Source organism: Syngnathus acus, chromosome 16, assembly GCF_901709675.1.
Source record: "Syngnathus acus chromosome 16, fSynAcu1.2, whole genome shotgun sequence".
NCBI lineage: Eukaryota > Metazoa > Chordata > Actinopteri > Syngnathiformes > Syngnathidae > Syngnathus > Syngnathus acus.
The window spans coordinates 11,055,760-11,081,130 of NC_051101.1; the positions used below are offsets into that span (position 1 = coordinate 11,055,760).

Sequence of the window (25,371 nt, forward strand, 5' to 3'; positions counted from 1 at the left end):
CAGTCGAGTAAAGCGATGTGTTCACACGAAGTAGTTACATATGTGCCACGCTTCATTTCTGCACCGCTGCATCTGTGTCGTGTCACAACTTTGCAAATGCGCTCGCCGTGGGGACACGAGTACTAAATTTGCACAAATTCTTTTTTTTTTTGCTCAGCTGCTTGGCTGGAAGAATGGGTTTTGAAATGATAATGAATCTGCGGGCCAAGATCTCCAGCGTGTCAACGTGTCGAGAGTTGTGGGAATAGAAAAAGGCGGCACTGGAAACCAGAATAATTCTTTTTTTTTTTTGCAAAATGGGAAAATGGATTTTAGAATGACTTATATTCACATAAAGTACAAGTGACTGTGTAAAAAAAAAAAAAAAAGGACCGAAATACATTCACCCTCATGAATTAATAATTTTTTTTTTTTCCAGTGACACAAATGTAATGTATCATATCAACGTTAAAGTTTTATCATGCGCAACCTACAACCACATTAAAAAAAAAAAACACCAATCAAATTAAACGTGCAATTCTTTGACAGGGTCAACGGCGAATATAATTAACCACACGGGAGGATTGTTTTTAAATATGAAAGACTCTGACAGTAGTTTTTAATTAGCTTGTCATTCTTTACGACATCAGGGAATTCTTTCAAGGATGTTCACAAGACCCAGAAATTGTCATTATTTCAAATATATTATGAATTATTAGATTCTCAGAAGCTAATTTGGCTTCTTCATGTTTATCATCATAGATGTTTAGATCTATATTTAATGTTCTTCAACAATATTCCCGGATACAAAAAGCAAATATATTTGACAAATAACAAATATAAACTAGAGTAAAGGATTGTCCCTCTCATATTTCTCTTCTTATCTTTGCAACAGCATAATTAGCGTATAAAAGTCCATGACGACGTTTCCATTCCATCTGATTGCCGTTCAAAGTCTGGCGAAATAAAAAACATCCCTCAGTGTCAATTAAAACAAACTTAAACGCATAGATTGTAAATCCGAGTGTTGAGTCACACCAAATGAGAGAATACATGCTCACTACAATACACGTGATGGGAGATGTTGATTAGTGGTGTAATAAACTCCGAGCTCAACCTTTATCACGACTCGGTGGTCACATGTTGACAAGACAAAAAAGGGTGAGGCAAGTCCATGTTGCAATATATAACAACGCGGGAGACAAGCAAATAGTGCTTCAACATGACAGTGACGAGCGGTTTAAGTGAAGATTCCAAAATCGAGAGCGTATCCTTGCATGCTCTTGGAGGAAGTGGGGCACAAATGGCTTTGCCCCAGGAGCAGGAACCGCCGCTGTGTATTTTTGGGACGGGAGATTTGGGACGCTCCCTGGGCCTGAGAATGCTCCAGACGGGCTGCAGGGTTGTATACGGCAGCCGAAGACCTCACAGCTGCGGCCCCTTGCCTCGAGGAGCTCAGGTGAAACTCACCAAGCGCTTAGCTCACCAAGAAGGAATGATTTTGTGATTTACCTCGGCGAATGTTTGTGCCACGCAGGTGATGAGCCATGAGGCGGCAGCTAAGGCAGCTCGACTCATCTTCATTTGTGTTCACAGAGAGCATTACACATTCATGGAGACGTTGGCACCTTATTTGGAAGGAAAGGTAAATTGATGGCTTGTGTGTTATGTAATCATGCCACGTGCATAATATTGATAACATTGACTTAGCAGCTGCACAGCACATTTTACATAAATAATATAAATGATTTGTGGCTCATTTACTGCATTCAGGATACAGTCAGTGTGAGGTATACGTATATATATATTAAATAAATTAAATAAATTAAATTAAATAATGGATTTTTTTTCTCATTCGCAGGTTTTGGTGGATCTCAGTAATAATTTGAAAAAAGACATGTATGCAGAAGCCAACGCTGCCTACTTGCAGAGGTCAGTGTATATTTTCTGTCTGGCATTCTAAAATTTATTTTATTTTTTTGGGGGGGGTGTCCAGAGGTGAATGTACGGTTATATACTGTAAGCGCGCCATTTCATGACTATTGCGTTAGCCACTGTGGTTTACAGTGATGGTGCCAGTTGTGAGTGCCGCTAGGTGTGCTAGGAATGCTTTTGAATAATGTATTGTGTTACTGTCTGCCATCTGTTCTGGAGTCAAAATTGTATATCTATATTCAATAAGCTAAGAACACTTACTTTAATACTTCATGCAGTTTTTTTAAAAGAAAACCATAAAATCCTCAATACACAGAACCCACAAAAAGTGATATAAATAACTCTTTGTGTATTTGTTAAAAACATTCCATGTCAGAAATGTCCCGCGAGCCCGTTTAAAAAGAAACGAAACCTTCGACGGGACAGCCCGCCGAGTTTCGATCCAGTCAAAGTGGAGACATTGATCTGTGACATTCACACCCTTTCCAGTTCTATTTTTTTTCCCACCCCTTTCTCTTTTTGAGAGGGGTGTTGAAAAAAAAAAAATGTCAGCTATAAAGTCTTTGCTGTGTGTTCTCCAGACTGGTCCCTGGAGCAAGTGTGGTGAAAGGTCTTAACACATTGTCGGCCTGGACTCTGCAGAATGGTCTTCTGACAGGAAAACAGGTGAGTGGGGAAAGAGAGAAAAATCAAGGTCAATTCTATTCAATACATTAGCGGCAAGCCCTTGAAACAGAACAAAAAATAAAAAAGCTTGGTGTGTTCCAGTCCAATCTCTTTTCATGAAGCCCAAAATTCTCCTATAGCATCTAAGAAGCCAATAGAAAGAAAACGTTATTGATTTTTCCGTCTTTCCCTATCAATGCGAGCAAATACGGGGGCGCCACTTGTAAAAACACACAAGCTAACACACTTTAGCATGTTACAAAGTTGAAAGACCAGTGTTTATTTCAGCTTTCGCTTCGCAGCTACAAAGGAAAAACACAAACATGTGGGAACCTCTGGAGACCAAACCTGAATCTGCCTCAAATCCTTCGCAACATAAACAAGCCGCATGCACACACACACACACACATCCACAAATATCCTTCGACTTGCTGATACTACTGCGGTGCTCCATTTTCTTTCAAAAAAAAAAAAAAAAGTGGTATCCTTCCACCAGTGCAACTATAGTTTATGGCGGATGAGTCAATCACGTCATCATTTTTTATTTTTTGTGATCTATGCAATGGTAAGTGTGTCTAAATGTGAGCATGCATGGGTAGAGTTTTCTTTTGTGTGGTAGGGAGGGGCATCTGCGCCGTTGTGGGAGTGAACACAGCCGACTTGATTTCCTGGCTAACGGAAGCGTCTCACCTCATTTTTCTAAATTCACATGCAGAATAAGCGTAGCAATAAAACGGATGATGATAGCAAACCGCCTGGATTTGAAACTGATTCGACAGCGCCTCTGCTGGTCGGAAGCAAACACTGCAGCCTATTTTTTCTTAATCGCTATAAACACCATTTGACAATTAATCGTCTAAAGAACAATTATGCAGATGTTGATGATGTGCCGGTATTTACACTTTAAGAGTAAGTAATAGCTGTGCGAATGGACACTTTCTGTTCTTTTTTTTTTTTAGCGTGTGTGTGATTGTGTCACATTTATATTCCGATGGAGATTTAGTCTGTCGGCTGTCCCCCGCTGTTACGGCGCAGTAATGTAAGGAGACATGGCTGGCTGCCCGGTCCACTTACACACACCTGGGGGAAAACTGTTCAGTTGACTTGCCTGTCAAACTTGCCTCTCAGCCTCCAACACACACATGCACGCACACACACACACTTTTGTTTTTAATCACCTTATCACAGGTTTGATAATAAACTCCACGATACAAAAAGATAATAAAAAAATATATTTTTGCACTCAAACCTTGACGCTAGAGTGCAAATATTTGTGGTATCGGTACTTGGTATCGGTATACTCAAGAGCATTATCATCAATAACACTGGGGAGACGAAATTTTTTTTTTTTTTCTAAATGTATTAAAGTCAAAAAACAAAATACATTTTAGCCTCTGAATACAATCTGGCTTGTTTACGTTTTCGCACTTCACGTTCATCACCCTGCACTGTCCCTTCAAATCAATAAAATGAAACAGAAGTAATCACCTTATTATTAGTAGCTAACATAAAAAAACTACTTTGAGTCAGTCTGATCCCTCTTTACAAGTCCAAAAAAAAAAAAAATGGCAACAATAACTATTCTGTGTAGATTTAAAAATCAATTTGACTTAATAAAAGACCGAACTGAGTCATTTGAAGCACACTTTATTGTAACAAAATAAAACACCATTATTACCTTTTTTTTCTTATTATGGAATCAAATCTCTCGCCAGGTTTACCTTTGCGGCAACAGCGCAGAGGCAAAGCAGGCCGTCGCTGAGGTGGCCACCAAGATGGGGCTAACAATTTTGGACAGGGGGTCTCTGTCCGCTGCCCAAGAGCTGGAGGACTTCCCCCTGAGGCTGTTCCCCGAGTGGAAGCTGCCTCTTCAAATTGCTTTGGGCCTCGCCGCCTTCTTCTATTTCTATCTGCTCATCAGAGACGTCATTTACGCTTACGTCGAGCAGAGGAAGGACATCTCCTATAGAATCATGGTGTCCCTAGGCAACAAGGTGAAGACTTTTGAGTTCACCGTGATGTGCTTTTTTTTTATCTTCTGCCATTTTCCAGGTGTTTCCCATCGTGTCGCTTATTATGTTGGCGCTGTGCTACCTGCCCGGAGTTGTTGCTGCTTTCTTTCAGCTCTACAGAGGAACCAAGTACAAGTAGGGTATCAAATCATTTGAAGGAAACGACTCGCCGCATTGCTTCATGTTAAATTTGTTTCTCTCGTTTTGTAGGCGATTCCCAAACTGGCTGGATCGTTGGATGCTGTGTAGGAAGCAAATGGGCCTGCTTGCTTTGGGCTTTGCTTTTCTCCACGTCCTCTGTACGTTTATTATTCCTATTCGCTACAATGTGAGACATAAACTCATCTCCCGTGTGGTGGACGAGGTACGGTAAAGTTGACCTGCGCATTTACGAGAAATCTGTTCCTGGATGTTAAAGTTGTTCTCTCCCAACTCTTTGTCGTTTTAGATGAAGAACAACAAAACCACCCCCTTTGATTTTAATTATACAGAAGCATGGGGAACGGACTCGTTCTACATCCTGGGCATCCTGGGCTTCTTTCTTTACGTTCTACTCGGCCTGACGTCGCTGCCCTCCGTGGGAGGCTCGCTCAGCTGGAGGGAGTTCAACTTCGTTCAGGTCAGAACACACTTGCATGTCTTTTATGGTAATAGAGGGAAGGAGTGAGCTGAGGGTTTATTTTATTATTTTATTATTTTTATTTTATTGATTTATTATTATTAGTATTTAATTGATTTAAGTGTCTTTCAAAGCCACTGAAAACCAAACGACAAGACCACCAAAAGAAAAATTATATTTATAGTATACGTTACATTAGTATACATAATAAGAACATTGTCAGAAATGATGTTTAATAATCTAATCTTTTATGGACACACGAAGCAGTAAGATATAAAGATAAATACTTTTTTTATCTTTTTTTTTTCCCCATTATAAAAGACAATGCAGTATCTACTGAAAATAAAACTGATAAGTTTTTTTTTTTTTTAGGGTACCTCATTATCATTGTTCTCTTCCTGTGCTTCCTATCAGTAAAATCTCTTTTTAGGGCCTTTTTTTTATTTTTTTTTGATAAAGCGCAATTATTTCCAAGTTTTTATCGGAGTTATTAAAGTGCTGTAAAAGCAATGCGTCACGGGCACTTTCCTCCCAAGTGACTAGTTAAGTAACTCCCTAACACAGGGGCCCACACGATGGATGACTGCTTGCTATGGCTCAGCATTTTAAATGTTAAGATATTCATTAAACTGAATTATGGTAGCAGGTATAAATCCCACGTGAGTAGATTTGCTAATACAGGTCAAGGGTGCGCGTGTGTAAAAAAAAAAAAGGCGTACTGATGGGAAAAGATATTTGGCGATGGAGGTCAAGATAATTGATCCTTTGAGTAAGGAAGAAAGAGATGACACAACCGAGTCCTATTTGCATAGATTACCGTCGTGATCGCGCTTGACAACAAGGGAACCCGTCGGATTTTAATATCCATGGCGCAAAAAGGCTTTGAGGCTCTCAGTTGTGATTAAAAATAAAATCCTTTATTATTCTCATCTGAGGATGCAACTGTACTAGAATCCAGCCAACGTCGTGTTGGAAATGCTCTCGATTAAGTGATTAACAATAACCCAACGACGGGAGGACACGGGGGTCCCAAAAACAATTATTCTGTAACAGCTGTGGAAAAAAAAAGAAACCTTTCGAGAATGTTTTCACTATAAAACTTAATGTGACAATTTCTATTCATGGAGTCAGCAGGGGAGTCGTTATATCCATCGACAAAAACACAAGTGATGAGCCACATTTGCCCCGTGTACATTATTTGTACAAATGAATGCCTGAGATTTCCACTCCTTGAGTAAAAATGGTTTGCTTGTGAGTTTTTTGTCCCAAAACTCCAGTTAGTCAGTTTGACTTTAAATGTTGACAATCAATTTGTTCAAAGCTCCTGACTATTTTCTACATCGGAAATAACTCAAGGCCGACTATACAGGCAATTTTTTTGTGTAATATTCCGAATTATCATAATAGGGATGGGTGATAATATCAGTTTTATTTCATACTGGTATCAGTCGTCTTTGTGGTCATTTTTCAATCAGGAACTTAGAAATAATATTATTATAAAAATGCCAGAAATTTGCTATATTCAAGGAAAAAAAAGGATTACAAATGTTTTTTGGGGGGGCGTTTTGTAATAAACATACTAGTGGTATCGGCACTTGGTATCGGTGACCACATGAGATTTCTTTTTAAATGATCGAATATTGTGTTCAAATAGTAATTCAGAAACTCTGCAATATGAAATTTAGAGTATATATATATAAATATAATTACTGAAAATGTGCAAATACTGAGAAAAATGTAGAACTCAATGGTGAAGAGTTTATCTATCACTTTTCTTGATTTTTGTGTAGTGTGTGGCTAATTTAGCACCAGTTTTTTTTTTTTTCTTTTCTAATGAAATGCCCTTTTTTTTTTTCCAGTCCAAATTGGGCCACCTGACCCTTTTCATATGTACGGCCCACGGCTACATTTACGGCTGGAATAAATTCCTCCGGCCTTCAACGTACAAGTGGTACACACCTCCAGGCTACATGCTGTGTCTGATCATCCCCTCGGTGGTGCTGGTGCTCAAAATGCTCATCTTGCTACCATGCGTGGATCGAACTCTCACCCGGATCCGCCAGGGCTGGGAGAGAACCCCGAACGTGGACACGGGCCATGGCAACGCCACCAATATGTGAACACTGGATTCATCTGAGGTGAACCATCAGAGTTGGAGAACACTAAGGATTTGAGTCATTCTTTTTTTATGTGCTTGTTGTTCCTCGTTCACCAAAATGTGTCAAAAAGTAGACTTACATCCCTCGACGACAAACATTGTTTTGATAAACTGAGGCAATCATTCCCCCCCCTCGTCCTTCCCAAATGGAGCAGCCCCCGAAGCTGCTTCGTTCTCAAATCTTCCTCCCTCTCAAGGGCAACGCACGCATCAAATTAGAATAAAGTGGTCGCCGTGGTGTAGCGCTCTCCTTCAGCAGCTTTGATTAAACACACTTCAACCAGTCTAAATTGGTGCTACAAGGAGAGACGGGTTTAGCAAACAGAGCGTGAAAACATTCCGCTGTGTTGTGGTTATACGAATCAGTGCGGCTGGAGTTAAGTGTTTACCAAGTGTTGTCCCCTGTCATCCTTTCTCATTGATGTCATAAATATGTCCAGGCCGCATGTAATGGAACCTAAACAACAAATAATCATGTGTCGGCTATCTTCCCGTAATCTAGATTTCATGGCATTAAATTATAAAAAAAAATCTGTTATCACTAAGCTATCTGTTAATTTTATTTGAGCTCCTAAGCTTGTTGGGTAGGAGGAGGACTGTAAAACTCATGATGATGTAAATTAGCAGAATTGTGAGCAAAAATAAAGAAACAATTCTCAAAATGAAAAAGTTAATATTCCATCACGTGTCCCCTTTAAAATTCCAAAAATTACAAATTTCTCCTCAGTGCCAACTTGATTTAACTGTAAAAAAAATATATATTTTAATATGATGATGATAAATCATTAAATACTAATTAGTTAAAATTCCGGAATTTCTATAACATTCAGCATTCACACGTCATCCCGTCTTAAAAATACTTTCTAGCAACTATTATGTGAGTGTCTGGCTAATAAAAAAAAAAAGGCTGTTAAGAGCAGACGAGTCGAATCAGCGGGCGATTTGATCGAGCAATTTTCTCAGCGTGGTGTGCTCAGCAGTGACAGCTGGTGGCCAGGTGAGGAGTGACAGGCAAGGGAAGTTAATCGGATAACAGAAGCCTTGGTGGCAAAAACAGCAGCTGTCATGATCAGATTCTCGTTGGCCCTCGAGCAGAACATTTATGCAAAAAAAAAAAAAACTTTGTTATCCAGCATCTAATAGCATTATCTGCTCGCACAATCTGTAATCTCTCATACGCCCTCACCCACTCTTGTATTATCCTCACTTTACCAAAGAACTGATGTTGATTTTAGCCTCCTTTGGATTCCGTGTTGGTGTGCGCGTGTGTGCTGAGATTTAAACGAGATTCAAATATTGCCCCGGGAAGCGATGAATCTAATAATGCACAGAGAAACTGTGAAACAAGCTGGTTTGTGGATTGTAATTTCCACTCGCGTTGAAATTTCACACACCTAGACGACTGCGATACGCGTAACACGATTATCTATGTCTCGCTAGGAAAAGTAAATAAACTGCTGCATCGTGGGTAAAGATATACATCATGTATTGTCATGAAGAAATCCACGTGGGCTAATCTGTGAAATGTAAAATCCACAAAAAATATTTTCACACATTTGTTTTCAGAAGTATAAACACCCTGTTAGCTGTAGCTTGCTAACAATGCTACCATGCTAGCAAAAGCGTCCCCTTCTTGTCATTACAAAACCATTTGAAAATGTAATTTAGAAAAACATTCACTGTCTCAATTTCCTCTAAAAGACCAATGTCTGACTTTCCATTTAAATCTTTTTATGTTTTCCGAGGTCATCGATATTTCCGTTCATTGCGCTAGTTTGATGGTTGCAAAATGCATACACCTGCTGTGCATATATATTGAAGTTCTACCACGATAGTTTTGCTTCCCAAGAACCTATTCCATCTATACTCTCACAAGTAATATAACATTTCCTGGGGTCTTCCTCTGATGAAGCACTTCACACGCTAAGATGTGATGTAAAAGTCTAAAAATGCAAGAGGAGGAGAAGTCGGCAATTCTGAGCAAATGTTTCCCAGAGAAAGACTTCAGACGAACTCTGGAGAAGGATCTGACGCGCACGAGACTCTTCGGGGAGGTTTTGGGAGTTCACGGACAGGAGTCACGGTAATATGAAAGACACGGCAATGCAATTCTATGACTGGTGTAGCTTTTAATTGGAAGCATTGGTGGTTCAGTTCCTTTGAGAACGCCAGAAGAATAAAAGACAAAGTCAAATCTGAGAGCATAAATGTATAGATCTGAATAAAAACAATAGAACGTTATAGTTGTAGGGTATACTGAAAACAAAAGTACAAGTAAAAATAGACTTTGATCTTGCTAACTAAATACTGTATGGCTCAATAGTGCAAGCTAATGTAAACCTCGTGGGATTTTTGTACCAAAAAAATGCTGTTTATTTACATTTACAACTCAGCTCATCAGCTGTAGATGCTTGGCTGTGTCCCAATCTATTTTTTATTTCTTTTCAGCGCAAAGCAGAAAAACATTTTGGGAATGAGAGGGATTGGGGCTAAAATAGAATTTTTCGTGACCACAGATATTTCCTTAATTCCCTTTTTTTCTCTCTGCGCTTTTATGACAAATATTTGGAAAGCAATCATAATCCAAAGACAATGACAAAGGTTCAATGACGAGATTGAACATTTGACTACAAAACAAAATGAAGTCTATCAGTTTAATCTACTTTAAAATTAAATCATGATTTTATCTGCACAAACATAATTCACAACTGAATACATACGAAAAAAACAGTCAGCCAAGTGCAATCAGCAGGAACTGGTGGGGCACTGCCCCACTTGCCCCTCCAACAAATTAGCCAGGAGCTCAATCTGTTATCAAAGTAATGCCTGTTAATTCCAATCAACATCTATGTTAGAAGTGTTTTCTCCTCATCATGTTCCTTCCTCTCCCAGCCCCGTCGGATCCGAGTGACGCGCCGGTCCACGCAAGGCAGGAGGATCAGCAGCTTTAGCCCCAGCACCACCGACGGTACCACCAGGCTGAGCATGAACCCTGGAGGTGTGTACCACTTGTAAGTGGAGGCCCGCAAAAACCTGTCCCAGCCGTACAGGTAAGTGTGAAGGGTACACAGGAACAAAGTCACGTGGCCCAGCTTTGACTAGAAAACAAGAACATGGGTTAGCACACACAGAAGCAGATTTATGAGGTCAATGGGCTACGGTGTTAAACACCAACCTCTTAACCTTTGATTTCTTGTCGGTATATTTACTGTACATATAGTAGATACCTTAAATGGTAACACACACACACACACACAATGTGCTTGTAGATCCAAGCCGTTGGATAAGATAAGCCGTTGCCTCTAAATTATATTTGATGAATACCATTAACATTTAAACTACGCTTCTAATTTGTGCTGGAGTAAAGAGAAAGGGTGTGGAATGTGAAGATGAGCTTCACATGACCCAGTTACATTTATGAATGCTAGTGAGGAGGATTATATTTTACATTGATCAAAGTTGGAAAAGGCCAAATAGCTCAGGATAAAAAATAAAAAAGCCTCAAAGTGTTGTTTTGCAATGCTAATGGATGCTTGGGTTTTTAATTCAAATTCTTAGTTTACTGACAGAAGTCATTAGTATGGAGTACAAGTTCTGTCCTACAAGTTCTTGGAAGTTCAATAGTTTCTCTAATTTTCCACATCATGAGAACCTCAGCCCGAATAGCATGTATACTAATAGTATCAATTATATGTGTCAATATAGATGGGTTTTTTTTTTAGCCACGCTGTAAAATAACATTATCAAGCAAATTCAAACTGCCCCATTTTTAATTATGAATCATCAGGCTTGTTGTGGCTCGCAGTTTTCCAAGGTGCAGGTCCAAGCTGGCTCACGTAGCATTACACTAAATTGTTCTACCCGACTCTATTTCATCCTCGGTGACTGCCAATTCTGTTGGCTGCAGAAAGATGTGAAGCATATTGTCTGCTTCACTTTTTATAATAAGTCACTGCAAATTTAAGTGGAGCAAGGCCTCTGTGGCACTTCATAAGGTAAGTGGTTTGCCTGAAAGGCCCGACTGTCTGTCAAACGATCAAACTTTTTCAAGTTTCAGGCAGAGAGCTTTTCATACAGAAATTGTGGCACAAAGTGCTTCATATAAATAAAATACAAAAGCAAAGTGACAAAAATCAGTAAACCGTCAGAAGAGAGCCATGATGGCAAGAGTAGATTACAATCCACAAATTATCAATTACTACTCTAAAGCATCAATAAATAAATAAATAATATAAGGTTGTAAAAATATATAAAATTCAAATAAATTATGAAATAATTCTAATCATTTATTTATTATAATATAATCTATTTATTATATTTCTAATTAAAAAATCACAAATTGGAACCATATTAATTTGACACATATTTCCATGAGTTCATTCATGAGTCAATGCGTGTCTAATGAAATGACACACGTTAGCCTTTAAGACCTGTTTGATTCATGAGGAAAGCTTCCAACTGAACTCACGTTGGACTGGCAGACGCACAATATGAGATTATGTTGATACACACACACACCCACGCACACACACATGCAGGCACAAACAGTTGCATAATGAGAAGTCTGTTGGGGAGCTTGCTGAGCGAAGTAACAGCTTGAGTTTGGTCGGGAAAAATCCACAGACATATTCCTCCAGTTATGACTGCCAATGTTTAAGGTAAACAAGACGCAGGGATTTTGCCTGACGCTCGCACAGCACCAGTACACACGCGCCACACTGGACCTTTGTATTGAGAGTCAACAAACATTTAAATGCACACGCTAAGTGACTACCTGCACAAAGCTGAATTCTCTCCAGCTGAGCGCGTTGCTAACGGAAGGCAAGGATGTAATTCCCAGCAGAAGGTACAAGGCAAATCCCAAAATGCCTACGGATAAGTAGGAGTCACTCCGCCAGGCCACGGTTGTATCGAATTTAATCGTTTGGTTCTCCTTGATCTAAATGAGAAAAAGCACAAGCTGAGAAAAAAAAAAATCTGATGATGCTTCTCACAACCAGGCTTCAAAAATATATCTTACCTGTGTGATAACGTATTCCCATCCGCTGAATCTTACGTAGTATCTGTAAATTTTAAAAAGGATGAATTATTTATTATTCCCACAAATAAGTGATATCTTGAAGTAGTATTGCACAATCAAAAGCTTCATAAAGAATACAAGATATTCGAGGAATTATTTATTTTAAACTCAAAAGTGTATTTAGGTAGTAGTCAGACACTTGATCATTTTAAACACTGGGCAGTAAACATTTAATTAAATGAATCAAGGCCATTTTAAAATAATCATTTAATAGTGAAAGGAAATAGATTTTTTTTGTGAATAATAATTGACTTATTTTATAGATTAAATGTTTTTTTTTTATCTATCTTTGCTAGTATATCTCACAGTTGTCAGGCCTTCATCGCTTACATAACATTTTTGATCAAATCTTTTTTTTTTTCCCCAAAACTGTATAAGCAATTTAAGAATGAATTAGTAAAGTATTTATGTTTTTATTAAAGTAAATTTAATAGTGGAAACATCCGGTCTCTGCAGTATCGCTATTTCAGTATTGATCCGCACATCACTAATTTGCAGTACACATTTTTTTCCATTGATATGATTACACAATATTACATAATTATCCAAAAAGCCTGAGTCATTATTTATAAATGTTCTGATTTTTTTCTTTTATTTTTTGAGGACACTGTTAAATAGGGGCATCTGAAATATATCATGATAATATTAACTCCAAAGCACCTTATCGGGATGACCAGAGTGTAGAGCACATGTAAAAAGGCGAATGCGAGCGCCAACAGTCCCAGCTGCTTCCTACACAGCATCCAGCGGTCCAGCCAATTAGGGAAGCGCCTGAAAAACCCATACATATGTAACTGTGGTCCAATTTTGGAAAAATTATCATTTCAATCCTGTCTTACTTGTACTTGGTCCCTCTGTAGAGCTGAAGAAAAGCAGCCATGACACCAGGCAGGTAGCACAACGCTAACATGATGAGCGACACAATTGGAAACACCTAAAGGATAAGCCATGCATACAACCACACATCAGTTTTGCACTCGAAAGCTCCATCTAAAAAAAAAAAATAAAAAATAAAAAGCAGACCCTGTTGGCTAATGACACCATGATTCTGAAGGAGATGTCTTTGCCCTGAACCACGTAAGCGTAAACGACATCTCTGATGAGCACGTAGAAGAAGAAAATGGCGGTAAGGGCGACAGCAATTTGGAGTGGCAGCTTCCACTCGGGGAAGAGCTGAAGGGGGAAGTCCTCCAGTTCCTGGGCTGATGACAGAGACCCCCTGTCCAAAACTGTCAAGCCCATCTTGGTGGCCACCTCGGAGACAGCCTGCTTGGCCTCTGCGCCGTTGCCGCACAAGTAGACCTATGATGTCACAATTGACAATGATAATCAAAGAAAAAGAAAAAAAAATCATAAATTTATCAGAATAAAGCTTCTTCTAATAACACATTTTTCATATCATATAATGTTTTCATAATTAAAGCAATAACATAAAATATAACTATAATATAATTTAAACTATAGTAATTGTAATATTCTTAAATTAAGAGTTAGGTTCAGCAACAGGTGGAATCCTTTTTTTGTTCTGAAATGTTCTAGCTATAAATTAAAAGCAATAGAGAAAATTTAAAGCGTTAATCTTCTTCCACACTGTGTAAAGCTAAAATGAATAATGATGTCATTATTATATAAAAATAATTATTGTAGTACCACAAGAAAATATTTGGAACATAATGTTATTGTTTTTCCTCATTATTTGTTTTTTTGCTAGCTTTGTTCTTGTTGTTCCTAATGTGTGCTTTGCACAATAATATACTATTTAATTATGATCCTGTTTCCTTTTCGAACTTAACATAAATTCATTGATACATCTTCAAGGATTTGTTGAAGAAAGCCAATTAATGAACAGCAATCGGCCAATGCTACTCCAAATATCCTAACAAACACACACACGCGTACGCACACATACACACGCGCATATGTGCTTTGCGCTCCTCTGGGAGAGTTCAAACGGATTAAAATGAAACAAAAATAAAATAGCCACATATGCTGCCGTTTTGCAGTACAGAGGGATAAAGCCAAACGTGTGATGGGATACTCAGATCCAAGAGTGACTTTGAGTTAATTGATTCAAGGATACATCAGACGTGGCTCTCGTAGAAAAAACACAAGGCCGACTCATCAAATTTGGCCGCCGTCGCGCGGAATCGGTTTGATCCGAGCTTCAAAATGAGTTAATAATATAATTTGGACTGAGATTCTTTCCATTATTTTTAACTTGTTGGTCAGCACCCTACTGCGGGGAACACATCAGACGTTTGCCAAAGGCTTGTAGCTCTGCAAAAAAAAAAATGACTGAATAAATCAATGCGGTTAACATTTTAAAATGTGGAAGAATATTGATTCCTTTCAGCTTGTTGTGAAAACCTAAGAAAAAATAAATAAATCACAATACCACTTTGAACATTTCAGATGTTTTGTTTTTTTTACCTGTCTACAAGCGTCGGCGGGCCCATTCTGAATGGCCCAAGCAGACAAGGTGTTAAAAGCTTTCACCACATGAGATCCAGGAAGTAGTCTGCAAAGTAATTGCATTGTTGATGATTGCGGAATGCATCAATGATTGTCGATGTGGCGCTCACCTCTGCAGATATGCAGCGTTGGCCTCCGGATACAGATTCTGCTCAGGGTTGTTGCTGACATCCACCAGCACCTGTGGACCAAAAGTGAGGGTGGAAATTTAGAAAATATGATGAGGTAACAACGATGAGGGAAAATAGCACGGAATCATGAGGTTGCTTGTTAGTACTACCATTATTTATTTTTATTTTTTATAATGAATTAATTTTAGTAAGGAAGGCCAACAAAACAACACAAATTAAATATAGCTATTTTTATTTATTTATTTATTTTGCCAGGTATCAGTACCGATACCAGCCTTAATTCAAGGTATCGGTACTGGTGACGGCAGTCTGTACTGATATGAGTCATGTGACCATTTTATGATCAGGAACTAGAAATTTGAGATTACGAGAATAGAAACTTGCCATTAGTGTCGTGTAAAAAAAAAAAGAACCCGCAATATTGGGATGCATACAGTAGGTCTTTCTTTAAAAAAATGAAAATACTATTTTAGGAGGAAATATTATGTATAAAAAAGGACTTGTGGTATCGGTACTTGGTATCGGTATCATGACTACTCGAGAATTGAGCACTGTTATCAGTCTGATGAAAAAAAAAGTTATATTGAACGTCCTTAATCTTTTTAAACTCTTCTCTTTGAGTTTCAAAATATATGTTCAGAATTTTGCTGGAAAAAATATGATTTTTGCCTTTACTTCAGTAGCTGTATTCACTACAAGCCTTTTGTAAAAGGGCATCTGACAGTTCAAGTGTACATAAATGTATTATTCCAGGAAGAATAATGGATGTTTTCAAAAAGTATATTTTCTTCTGTAATAATGTTTCTCTTTTTTTCTTTTTAAAGCAGACGCACATGAGTCACGATAAATTACCTTCCCCTTCAGTTGTGAGGCGAGTTTCTCCATGATGCCATAATGTTCCCTGTGTACACACACGAAGACCACGTTGGCCGAGTGGGCCGCGTCTGCATAGCTCATCACCTACAACACACACAATCAAGATCGTCTCTGAAGAACTTCTTGTACAGGTCACATGATCCAGAACTTCTGCAATGCCATGGTAAGCTCAAAAAATGGACTCATTTATTTTTCTGTTTATTTGATTACACGACATCAAATTTAAAATCTCACCTCATTTCTTTTTCGTGTTGATTTCAAAATACTATTTTATGTTTAGCTTTAGCTAACATGCTATTTGCATCAAAGTCACGTGTCTTTGTTTCCATGTGTAGGTGAGAAACTCGATCCTGCTGATATCAGTTCAATCAAAAGTTGTTTTTTGTAACTCTTCGGTTCAACAACCATTTGTCAACACCAGGATGAAAACAAAATACTCTTGAAGCAGGAGACACGCAGACAAACACTGATTTCATCAGCGACCTTCAACTCGACTGATAAGGTTTCACTTTTATGTTTGTTTTTTTTCCCCCCCCGCCTACGAGACAGGGCATAATTTCAACTCACTTTTTTTTTTTAACTCCAGAACCAACACGCTGCTTACGGACCACATTACCTGAGCTCCTTGAGGCACGGGGCCGCAGCCGTGAGGTCTGCGGCTCCCGTACGTGACCTTGTAGCCCGTCTGCAGCAGGCGCTGGCCCAGAGAGCGTCCCATGTCTCCCGTCCCAAAAACGCACAAGGGCTCTTGGTCGGAGGTGACCTCTGTTCTTCCTCCCAGAGGATGCATAGACATGCTCACTGGCTTGACCTCTTTTGACATTGACCCAGCGTGTATAAATTCCGATCAAGTCCGAGGTGAGCTTTTAAAGCAAAAATAAACACAATTATCCTCCAAAAAAATCGTTTCTCCTCTGGGTGGAAAAAAAAAAAGATCCGATCTATCTGTGGTGTCTGTGAAAGTCTTCTCCCACATCAAACTGTTGTTGACTTTGTCGTGAGGGAGTTTTTGTATTTATTTTTCTCCCCCCCCCCTCCCATTTCAGGATGGGCTATGGGTGAAGTCTTTCCCAACTGAGAGGTGGGAGGTTTCAAATTGCTTCTGGGAAAACAAAAATCTTAGTTCCCTGTATTCTGGGATTTTTATATTTTGCGAAATCACAAAAAAAAAAAGATTTCCTTCCCATAAACTGTTCTTATCACTCTGTGGTTTTGAAATTGCCTCATATGGGCAACTCTCCGAAAGCGGGTCATCCTGAACGTTAGCAAACTAGTCTAACATGCATGCTAACTGGAATGTTCCCAACCCCCTCTTCTCGTCCAGTGAGCCCCGCCCTTCGCCCATGCACACACACACACACACACACACACACACACACACACACACACACACACACACACACACACACACACACACACACACACACACACATAACACGACTACTTTACCACATGTGGGCAAAAGAAATAACACTTAAGTAGCAGAGGCCAAGCAAATCCTCCCTAAATTAATACTTTGCACTTAAAACCTCAAATTTGCAGGTTAATTTGAATTTTTATATTTGCCCCCCTTAATAGATGTTCTTACTCTCAACGCTGAATATGGCTTTTTTTATTTCCCAAGCGGTTCAAAAGTGTTTTAGAGTTAAGGTGAAAGGCTGACCTTGTGACCTGTCCTACACTGTAATTACTCCCTCCGCTCTGCTGCCGCTTTAGCAAAGGTGTGCATTGGCGTGTGTGAGTGTGTGTGTGTGGATTAAAATTATTGCTGATGTGCTTTCCTGCACTGCAATTATCCTGAGACCTGAACAGCAATTAACTGGCTATTAAGCAAGAGAATTGTATTCATATATTACACCTCCTGCACAAATGAATGGAAACAGCCAGAGGAAAACATAAAATGACCATGTATTGATATATTTTAAAATTGCTGGATCATAAAATAAAAAAAATAAAAAAATCGATGATACCAAATCTGCTGATGAAAACATGTATCAGTCCAAATATTCGTTAAAAATATTGAATAAAAAAAAAAAAAAGCAAAGTTCAAACGTTGCATCAGCCATTTAGAGCAAACAACAGCAAAATGGAACATTATGCGGTGTTCTTGTTGCCATGTAATTATCTCGTTGCTTTGTGGTTATTTTCCTGGACCAGCTTCTCACTCTCTCTGTACCCCCTCTCAAGTTAAGTTCAAAGATCAGTTCACCTCGAAATCATCCTCAAATGGCTTTCCGTTTAAAATGATGAAGTGATTGGAAAAAAAAATGCGGTGACAACTGATTGTATTGCAAAAGTACATATGCATTAGCGCCGCACTTGTTACCATGGCAACGAGGTCATCAAATGACGTCTGGTAATATGCTGAAAAAAAATATACTGCGAGGTGCAATGATGAAAAGTTCTCCATGATGCCAGGCCTAACAGGGCACATGCTCCTGAGATAAATGTGCTATCAAATACATGGAAAATTCTAGCAATTATTCATTGGAGAGCATGGGCAGAGCTTTTAAATATTCATAGACGACAATGAAATAATGTGCAGCAGAGTATGATTTGATGTCAAAAAGAAAGGGGGGGGGGGTTGTTGTGCTGCATTCCGGATAATCGTCAAGTCAGGAAATTCAGGCCTCAAACCACGAGAAATTCAACGTGGAATCTCAAAGGTCCAATAACATTCGTATTTGGAAACGGTTGTCTTGCATGAGGAATAATAATCAAACTGGACATGGAGCATTTTTTTATAACCATGCTAGCACTGTATTAGAAAACATTGTAGATTTCATCTAAGAGTCTCTCAAGTGTAGTAATAAAAATAAAATAAAACTTTCATCTAACAGTCTCTCAAGTGTAGCAATTAAAATAAAATAAAATTAAAATAAAACCAATTAAAAAAAATAAAAATAACTGCTGTTCATGTTAGATTTTTGAGTATGAATGGCACCCAAATAAATAAAGAAATGCATAAATAAATAAATAAATAATTGGTGGATCTTAGCTGACGCACTGCAGTTTCAAACTCTGAGCTTTTTTCTTTTCTTCTACAATTTCAAGGGGACACATAATGGAATATTGACATTTTAATTGCTTGGTGGCTCTCTCTGGAATGCAAGCCTGCCCATCTAGCGTGAAATTCAACACCCAAGTAAATCTTTTTGTTGGCTGCCTATTCATAAGGCATCTGCCAGTAAGCCGTTCAGAATTTTCATGCAACGGCCGGAGAAGCACCATCATGTCAAAGTCCGCCAGAAATTGAGACAGGGTGGACATATAGTGAGTAGATATTTTGACTGCAACTTTTTCGACATGTATAGTAAAATGCTGTGTTGCTATTCTCTTTGCATTATTTACTACAAATGTAGAGCTGGGATATGGACAGAAATGTGTATCCAAATATCGTTGTTTTTTTTAACTAAAAATTAAATGTAATCAATTTCTCTGATGTTTTTTTCTCTGTTTATTCATAAAATATTTTATATAGACTCGTGATTAAAATTAAAAAAATATATTTAGATAATTAAATGAACAAATATTCAATGGTTAAATAAATATTACTGAAAATATTTGCTCATATCTTGATTTGGTTTTGATTCAATTTAATTTCCAGTTTTGTCTGTGCATTTTTCACATATTTCCACCTCCAAGTGTTTCTTTATTGCTCGGTTTTTCCAAATGCACCATCACAAACCTTGCATGCTTCTTACACTTTGTTACAGTGGATTAGTGGTTCTTCGGTGAGACCGAGCAGGAGACGCATCACCGCAGGGAGAAAACAAAGATAAAGCTGAGACAGAGCCCTAAGTGACAGACATATCTACCTCTTGTGTCAACGCCCCTCCAGCTATCTTCTGAAGGTTGGATTTCACATGCAAAATCATTTTACCCAAAGTAGGTGAATAAAACAGAACCTCTTTTCACACTTCATTTGTTCTAAAAATGTTAATGTAGTGAGAGGGAGGGAAGTGGGGACTCTTTTCTTGTTGAGCGCTTTAAATGGATTACAGAAGAAAATAAAGTCCAGCTGGCAGCTTGGCAGCACATGATGTCCTCGACTTTGTTGGCTTTGGACAAGCTTTGAGAACAGTGTTGCAATCTGTGCTTTCCCGACAGGAAGGAGGCATGCTGCTGTTCAACTTAACCCCCCCCCCCCTCCCCTCCACTTGCAGTATATCACCGTGATGCTTTTTAAGGCTTTGCAGTGAAATCTTCTGACCGACCCCCACTACGACGCTACTCAATGAGCGGGCTATAAAGTTAATGGGTCAGGTACAATCTATCCTTATAAGACACCTCCAGCTACACACACACGAGCACACACAGACACACAAATCGCAACTCTGACTGTAAAAGTGGAGCATCGAGAAATTAGATTTCGGTCTTACATGGGTTCTGCTCCAAGCGGCTGTATTAGAGCAGCACGTTAGATATTGATCTTTTTTTTTTTCCAAATCTATTTCCATTACACAAATTTATTTATTTATTTATTTATTTATTTATCCAAACTGGTGGATATTTTTTTATTTATTTATTTATTCATTTATTCATCCAAATTGATGCACGTTGGATATTGATCTTTTTTTTCAAAATCTGTTTCCATTACACAAATTTATTTATTTATTTATTTATTTATATATATATATATTTTTTAAATTTATTTATTCATCCAAATTGATGGATATTTATTTATTTATTTATTTGTATTTTTATTGGGGTGGCTATGCTACTTGAACACACACACGATGCAACAAACCTACAATAATAGTCACTGGGGTATTCTCTCTGCTCTGGAGGAACAATAACTTTTATTGGAGTCCAGTTGGGGACCTTATTTGCCTTTTTGTTCTTCTTCTTAATTACAATCCAGTTCTTCCATTAGACGGGATTTTACGGGATGCCACGCGTGACGACGACCCCGCTTGAATTGTGCGACTTTTCTTTGAATTCTAAACACTAACTTCCAATGTCAAGGGCTTTCCAATCGAGGTTGCGCCGCCGCACTTGTCCGCCGTGAACAGAAAAGCATGCTGTGGTGTTTCAGAAATTAGATAAAGCAAGCAGTAATGATCCTCATGAGGGTGGTAATGAGACTTAATGGGAGTTAATGGGGTTACACTGATCAGGAGAGTAGGGAGACCCCAGGTTAATACAGCTACTAACAGGACAGAGACAGAGAGGAGGCAAAAACACACAAACACACACACAGAGGCCCATAGCTGAGACTTCATACTGATATTATTACAGTATGTAAAAAAAAATAAAAAATCTGTTTCAGGAATTATACACGAGCCTTTTTCGGGGATCCTCTCTTTTGATGTTCTTGTCCTAAACTACAGTTAGCCGTGCGAGTGAGCGTAGTGTGTTACTTTGTGTGTGTTTGAAAAGCGCACTCTTTCAAGTATTGCGTGCTTAGCGACGCTTAATGAGATCATCGGGAGTTTTACCTGTGAGAGAGCCTTTGATGAAATATATTTTTTGGGATAAGAAAGGGAAAACCGGAAGGTGGGTCATAGAGAGGTTGATAAGAGAGAGAAGGGAAGACTGGATCAGGGCATGTATATTGTCTATCACATGCACACACATGATTGTGTGTGTGTGTGTTGTATAGAGGTGATGGATAGAGGTGACCTGCAGAAAATAAAGAAGGTTTATTGACGGGAGGCATCGCAGTGAAAAACAGGGAGCAGCCCCACAAGTGACACAGAGCAGACGGACGCATTCATTTTTAATGGAGAGGAAAAGTCAGCTTGAGCGACGGACAGTAACTTGAAAAGCGTGTTGCATTTGAATGCACGCTTTGCAGTAGAATAGTGTTTGGATTATTCTTTGTTGAAACCAGACCTCACTCCTCCTTTTTAGATATAAAAATAATGACACAACTTGAGGAATAAGTGGCTCTACTGTAGACTGTACACGACCTTCAGAAAATAAAATTATTATTCCGGAAAAATGTTTGACCATCAATTGAAAGACTAGAACAGCCAAAAATTATTTTGGGGTACATCTGAGTAACTATAAAAGGGTGTGCCGAATCTGATTTAAGTTTAAATGCTAGTTACAGAAGGGTGTGCACACTTTTGCAACCACATCATTTCAGCTGCTTATTTTTATTTTCCCTATCATAATGATTTTTTACATTTATTTTCTTTCCATTGAGTTGTATTTATGTTCTCATGCTGCTTTTTCCAGACAATTCCATTGACAAAAACATGTTGTGCAATTGTGGAGAAGGTGTGAGGGGCCATTAACAACAATCAGTAGTTCCTCACAGAAGAATCCTCTTGTTCGGTTCCCAGCAGGATCTAACATCGTTTGTCTGACCACCGCCTGGCTAGGATTTTATTTCAGAGCCGATGTGACCGTAAAGCTGAACAAGAGCGATGTTTTCTCCTCTTTCTTGCTGTCTCGCTCTTATCGCTATTTCTCTCTCCAGATTGGGGCGCTTTCATCCAATTCCCACAAGCGAGGAGACGCACAACACTGGGAGGGAGAAAGGCACAAAGGCAAGTTAGACAACTACACACACACGCGAATAGGTGGAAGAAGTGACACACACACTCACGCACACACACCGTTGTGTATATACAGACACAGAGGGCCTTATTTCCAGATGCTGTCAGCGGGAGGGCTCGAGCTGGAGGAAGCACAGGATGAATTCTCCTCTGCCTCATTCCATCAAAGTGCCGTGACACCCCTATTTACCGCCTCCATCCATCTCCGCAATGACTGTCTACAACCTCGGTCTGCGTGTGTGTGAGGGCGAGGGGGGGAGATGTTGCGCCCTTTTGCTGCTCGAACACGGCGGGCTTAAGGAAGAATGTCTGTGTTTAACTCGAATCACTTCCGCCAAGTCCCATCAGACAAAGTGAGGAAGTTACTCGACTCAAGTTTAAGCTGGTGTTGGAGCTCAACTTCAGCAAGAAAGTCTTTTTCCATTGATTCCCCATTAGATGGCCGCTTTTTTTTTTTTTTCGCTTCTCATACTGCAGGACTTTGCACTGGCTGGCTTTTCTTCCCAGCGTTTTTCATCTCTGTCCAATTCCCCGACCTCATTTTGTCTCTGAGAGAAATAGTTGATTTGGCACACACGCTGCCTGCCTCTCTTACACCGCTGTCCTTCTGCTCCCCGAAGGCTGCGGTCATGCATTTTCTGCTTCAAATTATTACTTTTTTTTTTTTTTTTTTTGGGTGTTTGTTATCCACCTCTGATCCATGACTGGAGGAATAGAAGTGAATGGAATAAAATGGATATTAGCAGCAGAGGCCTGCTTAGTGGAGCTTGGCAGGACTTCTCAAACAATTGTGCTGCTTTTTTTCTTTTTTCTTTTTTTTTCCAACCACAACTTTAGTTGAATTTACATGAAATAAAACTATCGGGCGCAATATTACAGCCTTGCAAGTGTGATGAGATCCAATACACGATTATTTTAATTTTTAATATCAAACCGATATTAAAAACCTGAATTCATTAATTATTAACTCTCCCCGACCCTAACCCTAGGCCACAGGTGTCAAACTCAAGGCCAGATCCGGCCCGCCACTTCATTTTATGTGGCCCGCGAATACAAATTGTGCATCACATTCGTGTTAGAATTGCAAATTGTCTTCACTTTTAATATCTATTTTTTTAAATATTTGACCAGTTTTTACTCGTCATATTTGTTTTGTAGCTTTTACTGTATATAATATGAGGTGCTCATACATTTATTTGGGTTGACAGTCATAAAGAAGCTATGACTACAATGCGGCCCGTGAAAAAAATGAGTTTGACACCCCTGGTATAGACCATAAATGGAATCAGCAGGCTGTTAACGTGACTTTTTTTTTTTTCATTCAATTCCACTGCCTACTTAATTATGTCTCATGCCACGAGGAGGCAGGATGCTTGTTTAAATTGCTCAGCCGGGTGAGAAAACGACAAGCTGCATTCCGAAGCGCCGACGACTTGCATAACAGTATGTTCCACTTTGTCCAAATGTTATTTAATATCTTTTCAAATATGACCGCTGCATATGTTTCATAGCAGAATAGTCGAAGCTGCTTTTTATTCCCTGCACCAAGTAAATGTTGTGATTCCAAACTAGAAACAGCAACCATATTAAAATGTCCAAACCTTCAACTTCACTCCCAGCCAAATGAATGTGGCACCAACAAACATTTTCCCCCCAATGCTTGAGACTAACATTTATCTTCTACAATAAAAAAAAAAAACAAGCCAAGAATTCCCATAGGCCAAGATGAAGTTGTGCTCCCACTAAATCTGTGAAGCTTGCTTGCAGCAACACCAGGAAAAAAGAAAAAAGAAAAACTCAATAAAAGTTTAGATGACTAGCCTCTTAAAAACGTCCAAATGTAATGGACTTGCTTGAAATTTGCAATTTAATCACATTGATTTGCAGAAATGAGCTGGTTGAAGTTTTAACTGGATTTTTTTTTTCTCCTCTGACTTGGCTTTGTTGGCTTATTTCATCATAAATTCAGTTTGAGGCAAATCAGTACTGCTTAAGCAGCAATCCTCGTCTTATGTCATCACGAGTCGTGACGGAATATACGGCTGTAGTCCCTGTGCGTTTGTTTTTGGGTTCACATTGTTGAAAAACTAACATGGATTTTATTTTCGACCCAAAAGAGGCAATCTGCCACATCAAAAAACACTTACTGAACATTTTTTGGACCAAAAATGCTTAAAGGGTTTGCCCCGCATAATGTTCAGGGCTGATTAGCCATTTTCAGAAGCGATAATTAGCCTATGCGATGTCAAGATTTCTCAGTGGCTCCGCACAGAACATTTAGTCTGACATCTATTAAACGGCATTAAATCGTCTCGAAGTGCTTATTAGTTATGCCGCTTGAACATAGCAATTCATGTTAAAAAATGCAACATGGAGAGAAAAATGGAGGATTGTCAGTGGTAAGCTATGAGACCAGTTTGGAAGATAAAAATATTAATAAATCAATTTAAAATAGAGGAAATTATTGTCCCCTGAGATTTCGTTGAATAGAAAAATTACGAGAGAATCATGACCATGTGAAATTGCTTGCTGCCATTCCCTGTTCTATGGTTATCATCACATTTTTCCTCTTAATCATTCCAACACTAAAATATCCCGAAATTTCACATGATGTCATACATGCTGACGATAATTTTCCACAAAATTGCCGTTTGTACTCGCTGTAAAAAATCTGGTTGTGTGCGTTTGAAAAAGCATGTGAGGATAATTTAATTACGGAGCCGATAAAGAAGGTTGCCGGGGTTAATATCCCTGCATGCACTCTGCTCTTCCCTGGACTCGCTAATTACGTTCAACACATTAGGAACTTTATTGACTGTGTGGCCTTTTAAGGCATTATGTTTCCTCTCCCTCTCTTTCTTCATCCATCCTTTCCCGGATGTCTTTAATTGAAAGCTGTGTAAATATAATGAGATTTTGTATCTTAATACTCTT

At 38.8% G+C, this 25,371-nt stretch overlaps 2 protein-coding genes and 1 long non-coding RNA gene across 4 annotated transcripts; 2 read left to right on the plus strand and 1 right to left on the minus strand.

Annotated features, from left to right (window-relative positions):
- The first annotated feature begins 925 nt into the window (after positions 1-925).
- Positions 926-8,087, plus strand: LOC119136156 (metalloreductase STEAP4-like). The gene is made up of 9 exons (XM_037274442.1): positions 926-1,438; positions 1,517-1,624; positions 1,841-1,911; positions 2,496-2,580; positions 4,296-4,574; positions 4,633-4,727; positions 4,803-4,956; positions 5,041-5,211; positions 7,071-8,087. The coding sequence occupies exons 1-9, from the start codon at positions 1,202-1,204 to the stop codon at positions 7,329-7,331; spliced, it is 1,461 nt and encodes a 486-aa protein (XP_037130337.1). The 5' UTR covers positions 926-1,201; the 3' UTR covers positions 7,332-8,087.
- A 1,922-nt stretch (positions 8,088-10,009) lies between these two features.
- Positions 10,010-16,929, minus strand: LOC119136158 (metalloreductase STEAP4-like). Its single transcript, XM_037274446.1, has 10 exons — positions 16,545-16,929; positions 15,905-16,012; positions 15,032-15,102; positions 14,880-14,967; positions 13,473-13,751; positions 13,289-13,383; positions 13,110-13,220; positions 12,390-12,432; positions 12,144-12,308; positions 10,010-10,467 (listed from the first exon to the last, which is right to left on the minus strand). Exons 1-10 carry the CDS (start codon positions 16,749-16,751, stop codon positions 10,216-10,218), a joined length of 1,419 nt encoding a protein of 472 aa, XP_037130341.1. The 5' UTR covers positions 16,752-16,929; the 3' UTR covers positions 10,010-10,215.
- LOC119136322 lies at positions 16,002-22,431 on the plus strand. Of its 2 annotated transcripts, none has more exons than XR_005100694.1 (3): positions 16,002-16,091; positions 19,645-19,816; positions 22,359-22,431. It is a non-coding gene; the product is annotated as an uncharacterized LOC119136322 (long non-coding RNA). The 2 variants fall into 2 exon arrangements; XR_005100695.1 differs by having other exon boundaries at positions 19,645-19,782.
- The last annotated feature ends 2,940 nt before the right edge of the window (positions 22,432-25,371 follow it).